The sequence below is a fragment of the Lactuca sativa genome, chromosome 6, assembly GCF_002870075.4.
Source record: "Lactuca sativa cultivar Salinas chromosome 6, Lsat_Salinas_v11, whole genome shotgun sequence".
Taxonomy (NCBI): domain Eukaryota; kingdom Viridiplantae; phylum Streptophyta; class Magnoliopsida; order Asterales; family Asteraceae; genus Lactuca; species Lactuca sativa.
In genome coordinates this window covers 135,580,320-135,588,233 of record NC_056628.2, presented here as the reverse complement: position 1 = coordinate 135,588,233, position 7,914 = coordinate 135,580,320, and the positions used below count along the sequence as shown (strand labels likewise).

General features: G+C 33.0%; 1 protein-coding gene across 1 annotated transcript; it reads right to left on the bottom strand.

Annotated features, from left to right (window-relative positions):
• Positions 1 to 565: 565 nt before the first annotated feature.
• Positions 566 to 7,269, bottom strand: LOC111919197 (AP-4 complex subunit epsilon; the record flags this gene model as incomplete). The annotated part of the gene is made up of 11 exons (XM_052765030.1): positions 566 to 1,682; positions 1,769 to 1,912; positions 1,991 to 2,068; positions 2,165 to 2,281; positions 2,372 to 2,428; positions 2,899 to 3,030; positions 3,110 to 3,307; positions 4,267 to 4,377; positions 4,496 to 4,711; positions 5,816 to 6,001; positions 6,604 to 7,269. Coding segments are annotated over 11 exons (2,883 nt in total), but the record flags the coding sequence as incomplete, so codon positions are not given.
• Positions 7,270 to 7,914: the final 645 nt, after the last annotated feature.

Here is a 7,914-nt window from a genome sequence, read left to right as displayed (position 1 = left end):
ATCTTAGTTGGAAACTTGTTCCATGTCAAGGTCATAAACATATCCATGTCAAAGTTCTAATATCTCAATATTACTTTGTTACTTAATTAATAGTTGTAAAAAAAATTCTTTAAATATTTTAATAAGCTTAGATCAAGATACAATTTTTATAATAAGACTATTTTATTTAATACCTATATGTTTTCCTAGTCCCCTACAAATCACACCTTCCATATCACATCTTTCCCCATCCGTTCTCCCAAATTTCAATCGAATGAAGTCATGAACAAAACAACAAAACTACCAAGGAATTTTCACTTGTAGATAAAGATAACATTTTTATCTACATCAGAATATATCAACTCAACTTTTGACAAAGTTTGAAACGAAGATAAAGATAACAAAGTTCAAAAATCAAGATGAGTATTAAAGTCTTTCAATATGTCCATCTCAAGATGAGTATATACGTAATACTCATCCTACAGATTCACAGACTTCTGCATATCATTATTACAGCTCTTCAATGGATGCATGTAGGCAAAATGTACACCATACAAAGCAAAAAAAAAAAAAAAAAAAAAACATATTTCCCCCAAACAATACACCAACTCCTCTCCCAATAACCAAAATAAAAAGTTTTAAAAACACAGATGAATCTTAATAATACACAGCAATATAACAATCAAACACCAAATATTTTAAAACACCAAAAAAAAAAAAACTAATCAACTCAGCAAATCACTAAATAAATTAGGATTCTGGCTTGTTGGGTTTACACCCATTTGTCTCACAAGTGCATCTTTGTCCAACGCATCTTTCAAACTCGGACCCTTAGTCAATGTCGCCGTCGTTTTATTGCTCACATTAGGCGACCCATTCACAGGGGTAAAATCGTCTTTTTCATTTATAATCAGCAAATTCTGATCATGTCCATTTGTAGGTATACTCGAAGAAGAAGAAGTACTACCACCTTGACTCACATCAAGAAGACCTTCCAATTGTTTAAACGGATCCACAACCGTCGAATACCCGCTCATTTCACCTAAATCAAGCAAATCCGGTGGTGGCGGCGGCGGCGGTTGAGCCGCCACCGCAGTGGCAGGCCGCTTACTACTGGCGGTTGCCGCCACCGGTTGTTTCTTTTCCGACCGCGAAGACGAAGACGAAGACGTCCCGCCGAAAAGTGACGCCGCGAGTTTTTGTTTTTCTTCCGAAACCTCGACATGTCTCGATTCGCGCGCCTTCGGGACCACCACGTTATCAGGTTGTGTGGGCCCGTTGACTGTGGTTCGGTTAAAGTCAAAGTTTGAGGTGGACGATGACGTGGCAGATGACGTGTAAGAAGGTTTTCCCCATTTTTTCTGGACCCCATCGAGGCGTAACCGGAGGTCGGTTGGACTCGGGTCGGGTACGGGTCCGGAGAACCGGGCCGGTTGGTGGTAGGAGGGTTCGGGTAAGGATACGGATACGGGTACGAGGTCGGTTGGGTAGGTGGTGGTTGTTGGGGGTGGTGGTCTTGTGGGGACCACGGGTTTAGGAACCTCGTACGCCTCAAACCTAAGAGAGTGAGATGAGGTGTCGAATGGGATGTTGGGAATGACGGTTAAGGTTCCGGAACGTTGGTTTTCGGGGATATATGGTTCGGCTCCTTCTTCTAAGGATTTGTGGACGTAAGTATTGAGAAATGATAAGGTCTTATCAATCTGTAGAAGGAATTTATTTTAAAAAAATTAGAAGAAGAATATTAAAATATTTTTTTATTTAGAATTTAGAAAGAAAGAGAGATTACTTCAATGTCTTCACAGCTTGCATCAAGTGGCATTATATTATCGATGGAATTGGAATCGAGGTCAAGAATTGCTTGGAATTCATATGCACGTTGCTGGAGATCAGATGAGTGAGATGCTGACATTTCTTCAAGCAATGTATGACACTGCAAGAATAATAGAATTAAAAAAATAAGTAAATAATATAATAAAATGTGGGATATTAATTAATATTGTTTACTGACCTCTGGTAACAAATCGAATTTTCTTCCAGCGGCTTTTTCAAAACAATATACTTTCATAAGTGCTGACACTGCATATGCCTTTAAGAAATGCAGAAAATGTAATGAATGCTCATAAAAAGTAAATAAGATTATAAAAAATAAAAATAAAAATCATAAGCATAAGCATAAGCATACTTTAACTATGTCATCACTTGAATGTGCTTCTGCCACGTCACATAGCTTGCCACTAATATAGGAAGCAGAATATTTACCATCTGCAGTTCCATATTCACCCAACACCCAACATATCACCTGTTTTTTTTTTTTTAAAAAAAAAAACTAAAATATAAGATAAAAATTAAAAACAAAAATGATTTTTAAATTATATAAACCAAAAGTTACCTGAAGAAATGCAGATGGAAGCTTTGGCTCATCAACTATTTTCAGGTAAGATTCCACCTGCACCCAAAACAATTAAAACCATTACAAAACGGAATTGGAATCCGAGATTCCATTCCATTGTGTGTTTCATTGGCAAATGGATGAAATTGGTTTCCATCATATTCCTCCAATTTCACCATTCCCATTATTGATTTATTTCTATTCTTTGATTCTTTATAAAAAGACCAAAATACCCTCTTCATATAATATTGAAATAAATAAATAAAAATACCCTCTTTATAAAAAGACCAAAATACCCTCTTTCTATAATATTGAAATAAATAAATAAACATACCCTCTTTATAAAAAGACCAAAATACCCTCTTTCTACAATATTGAAATAAATAAATAAATAAAATCAGATTTTACTATTGAAACTGTAATCTTTCTTTATTATGAGAGATTACAGTTTCTTTGGTATATTACAAAACTATTTTACGGACGAAAACGCCCCTGAAGTATAATAACATAAGGCAAGAATTACGTACAGCAGATGATCTGAGCTGAGAATCTGCTGACTCATCATCTTCTCCAAACCCTTCAGCAATCAATCTCATCAAGTTATGAGCCACCTTAGGGTTCACCAGATCCCCAGCATGTTGGAACACTTTGTTCATAGTCTGAAAGATAGAAAATTTTATTATTATTAAAAATGAAAAAGTAAATTAGAAAAACTGGAAATATGAAATAAAATTAAACCTGGATAAACCAATGGTTACTTGGAGCAAATTGCTCAGCAAGCTCCACACATCTGGATGCTGTTTCAGTTTTGTAATGACTATCATTAATGCTAATCATGTAGTCAATCATTCGGTCAACTATCACTTCCACATTGGACGATTTCGTCATTTTGTATAAAAGCTCAAAAGTTTTCCTCTTTAGAGTGTCATCAGGGTCCTGTATTAAAAAATGAATGCAAACTCAATATGTATATTATGTTATAAAAGCACAATACTTTTTTTAATGATTAATAATATAATAACAGTGCACTAGGGGTTAATCTCAAAAAGAAAAAACTTATATTTTGTGTTTTTTTCCGGATTAAACCTCAAAAAAAGAAAATTGTCTGAAAAAAACCTTGTATTTTTTCATTTTTCCTGATTTGGATCTTTTAGTCATTTTTTGCCAAAGAAAATTGTAAAATGCGAGGGTTTTTTGAGAAAAACTAAGAGAAATATTTAGAAGGTTGAAGGTTTTTTCTGAAAAAGATACAAAGTCGAGGGCTTTTCGGGAAAAATGAAAAAATAGAAGGTTTCTTTTTCTGGGAAAAAAAAATTGAGGTTTAATCCGGAAAAAAACACAAAATATAAGGTTTTTTTAGATTTGGCTCTTTTAGTCATTTTTCGCCAAAAAAAAATGTGAAATGTGAGGATTTTTTGAGAAAAACTAAAAAAGTTGAGGGTTTATTTGGAAGCATTTAGAAGGTTGAAGGTTTTTTTCGAAAAAAAATACAGAGTCGAGGGCTTTTTCGGGAAAAATGAAAAAATACAAGGGTTTTTTCAGGGGAAAAAAAGAATTTGAGGTTTAATCCAGAAAAAAAACACAAAATATAAGGGTTTTTTTTTTTGTTTTTTGAGATTAACCCTAAAAATTAATAGTTCAATGAAAAAACTGATAAAATTAAGAAAGTACATTGTGCTTTTTGTACATTAAACCTTTTTTCAAAACAGGGTAACAAGGAAAAAATTGTTCTTTAAAAAACAGTCCATATAAGTATAATGTGTTGGCTTAATCACTACACAAAAGGGTAAATCGATAAAAAAAAAAAAAAAAAGGTTATTTTAAACAGTCTAAATAAAATATAAAGATTTAATCACAAAAAAAAAACATAATTAAGTGAATTCAATCCAACTCACCTCTAAGCAATCAATAACAGCAAGTTGATGTTGTTCAGCAATATCTGGACTTATTCTTATCAATCTTCCAAGAGCATCAATACCCATATACTTCAAATTATGACTATCACTCTACAAATGCAAAAATAAAAAAAAAAATGGAAATAAGATTTTTCATATAAAAACAAGAAGTTTAAAATATATATATATATATATATATATATATATATATATATATATATATATATACCTTGAGGAATTTAGCAATGGCATCAGCTGCTGTTTCCAATAACTTTGGGCTAGGTTGTATTGATGAGATACAACAAATGCATTCATAAAGAATGGCATTTCCTATGTTACTTGTTGTGTCACTTTTCCTCATTATGTCTCCAATCACTGTGTACATTTGTTCACTTGATTTTTTGTCACCACTACCCAGTAATGCTAAAGTTTTTAGCAACTTAATCTGCATATTCAAATAATTTAATTATCATGTCATAACTTTTAATTGTTAAAATCAAGAAAGTTTGAAATTGATGTAAAGATCTCAGTAATCCAAACTATCAGGAATATAAGTTGTATTGTCTTGTTTTTTTCACCATTTTATCGATTTAGCACTGAACTATTATAATACTAATCATACAAAAAATAATTGTTGAGTTGCTATATATATAAAATGATCAAAGTACATTGTGTTTTTTTTCTATATTTGAACTTTTTCAAATACCCAATACCAAGAAAATGTTTTTTCTAAATGATTGAAAAAAGGTGTAAGGGTTAATCACTAAAGAAAATGATCAAGTGGCTGAATCAGTAGAATGGCGAAACACTGCTTTTCTATAACTTTTACTTGTTAAGAATTTACTTCTATAAATGATTGTACTAAAATGAATACCAAAAGCATGCATTGATTTAGAACTAAATCTCTATGTTTTAAAATGCTATGTAATAGTGAAACCATATATTTGCAGCTAGAAAGTAGAAACATGACATGATTTAGTAACTCTGCAACCATTATTATCAAGGGATTATTTTGTTTCATTCACCTTTTGGTAATTTGTCTATTAAGAAGTTTAAAAACACTTTTTAACTATATTAGAAAATTTGATTAGAATAATTGGTTTTCTTCACATGGAACATGTTACACAAATGCAACTGTTGAAATGGATGTAACCATAAACTGTCAGAATAAGAAAATAGAATGTGTGAGCTAAGTTTCAAAACTCTTTTTAAGTTTTAACCAACTTATTAAATGGATTAGAATAATTTGTTTTGGCTACAATTATACTCTAATCCTAGTAAAAAAAAAAAAGTGTTTAAAAAGACCCTAAATAAAAACAAAAGTAAAGAAAACTTGTGAACCAAAATCATGGTCACTAGTTTCAAGTGATAATTACTAGTGGGTAAAAAAGTAAAGTAGCATTCAAAAGTTACCAAACAGAAAAATGTTCATTCTATAAGATACAGTCTAAAAAGAGAAGTGTTGCATTTTTAATATAGGAGTTATAATATGTTCTTTGAAGTAGGATTATTGTATATACATACATATGCAATACTTGAAGCAACATACCTGTATGAATGGAGCAGGTGTCTGATGATAGTCATAACTTTTTGGCAATCTGCGCTCTGCAACTTGTTTAAGAATGTTCACAAAGCTTACAACTAAATCCTTGTATAAATTTACATCTATGGTGATAAGATCATATAGAGGGCAAAGTGTAGCACCCATGACACCAGGATCATTATCACAAAGTTTCTGCAAAATAGATTATGTACAAGTCGAGGATCAGAAGATGTTGATATTAACAAAATAGGAACTATTAAGATTACTCAACAGAATGTATCCAATAAAAAACTGAGAGGAAATATGCAAAATGCATCACAAAATTAAGTTAACTCCATTCATAGACATCTTTTGTTCTTTCACTCAACAGACTGATAAAATTGTATGTATTCGTTTCAAGTAAAGTTGAAGAGCAAAATCATGTCTAAATTCTGCTAATTTAACAAGCTTGATGAAGTTTTTTGAGGTAAATTGACCATAGAAGATGAAACTATCGAATTAATGCAGCGCATATAAAATATCATTAGAAGCAGGGAAATTTCACCTCAATATAGGAAGGGTCCAAAGCAATGTTCTTAAGGAAGAAGTAATTCAAAGAACAAAAGATTTACTTAAACCATACTATCAAGAAGGGGTATAGTGTATGCGCATATGAATTCAAGGCAAATCGTATTGAAATAATCAAGCTTCAAATTCTCAAAGCGCAGTATCAGATTTAATGCTTTCTGTAATGCTGCTATTGCTAAAGTTTCTATTCTGCAAGCAGAAAGTCTGTATAACTAAAAAACACTAACCTTCCGGAAGTGGGATACAAGATGATTGACAGAGGATGGAGATCTCTGATAAAAACTATGCAGCGCCATCACAGCCTTCTTCCTAACCCCTTCTTTCGGGTGCCCTAACAACTCAACCACTTGCTGAATCACAGCAGGTATAGTCTCCTCGTTAATCAACTTACAAACAGCATTCAAAGCAGCACAAACGACCAAATAATTATCTGATTTCAAGTCCTTCTGGATCGTATTCACAATCAATATAATCAAATCATGATCCTCATTCAGAAACAGCGTGACAGCCAAATAACCAGTTCGTTTCAGTAGAAGTGAATCATCGTGAGTCATCTTAACGGCATGAATGTACCCGAAAGAAGCATCATGACCAAGCATCTCGATGTACACAAGACGGATGATATACTCCTTCATCTTCCTTTTCGGGATATCCGGCTCGTTGATTCGTCGTTTTAGCATCTCGATCTCATGGAGTACTATACGGTCTTCTTCGGATTTGGATCGGGCTTCTCCGATTGATTTGACGAGGTCCAGAAACTCCTTCGACTGGCCGAAGCCACCCTGGGAGCCCATTGCGAGCTCCCTACCGATCGTCTTCAACTGCTCCAGCTTTGCAGTGTATGAATTGTGCGATTTCAGGGTTTCTGTTGGATGAAGTAAAGCTAGAATAGATCAGGGAATTCAGTAGGTAACAAGTGTGAGTAAAAATTGGGGAAGGTTTTGTTTGTGGAGGAAGATGTTGAATTTGGAGAGACGCGTGTAATGCACGTGGCTTGGGTTTGTGTTTTGGTTTTATGCAAAGTTTGTGTTCTTGGATTGTGTTAAATTGTTACGGATTTTATTTTAACAAGATTTTAGTTTTTAAAACTTTAGAGCAAATCACATAAAAATATACATATAACTATTTTTATATTTGAAAATATTTAAGAATTTAGATTAACGATTAAGCAAAAAATAATGCAACCATAGTGCTCATAGACATTGATAGTTAATTTTTTATAACTTTTTTATATTTGAAGATATTTAAGAAGGTCATTGATGGTGTTGTTCGGTCTAGGTCGCCGAAATAGGCATTTTATCGTTGGAATCATTGGAGATAGAGGGAAAACAATGGTGAAATGAAAACAGATATGTAGAGAGAGAATAGGCATAGTTCGTGGTAGTGGTGGTTTAAACTAGTGGTGGTTGGTGGCATTGTGATATTGTTTGGTCTTCGTCGCATAAGAATAGAAAAGGAACGGTGGAGTTGCCGGAGAACAAAGAGAAGGGAAATCATATCAAATAATCAATAAAAAAAGCCAAAAGAAAGATCTAATG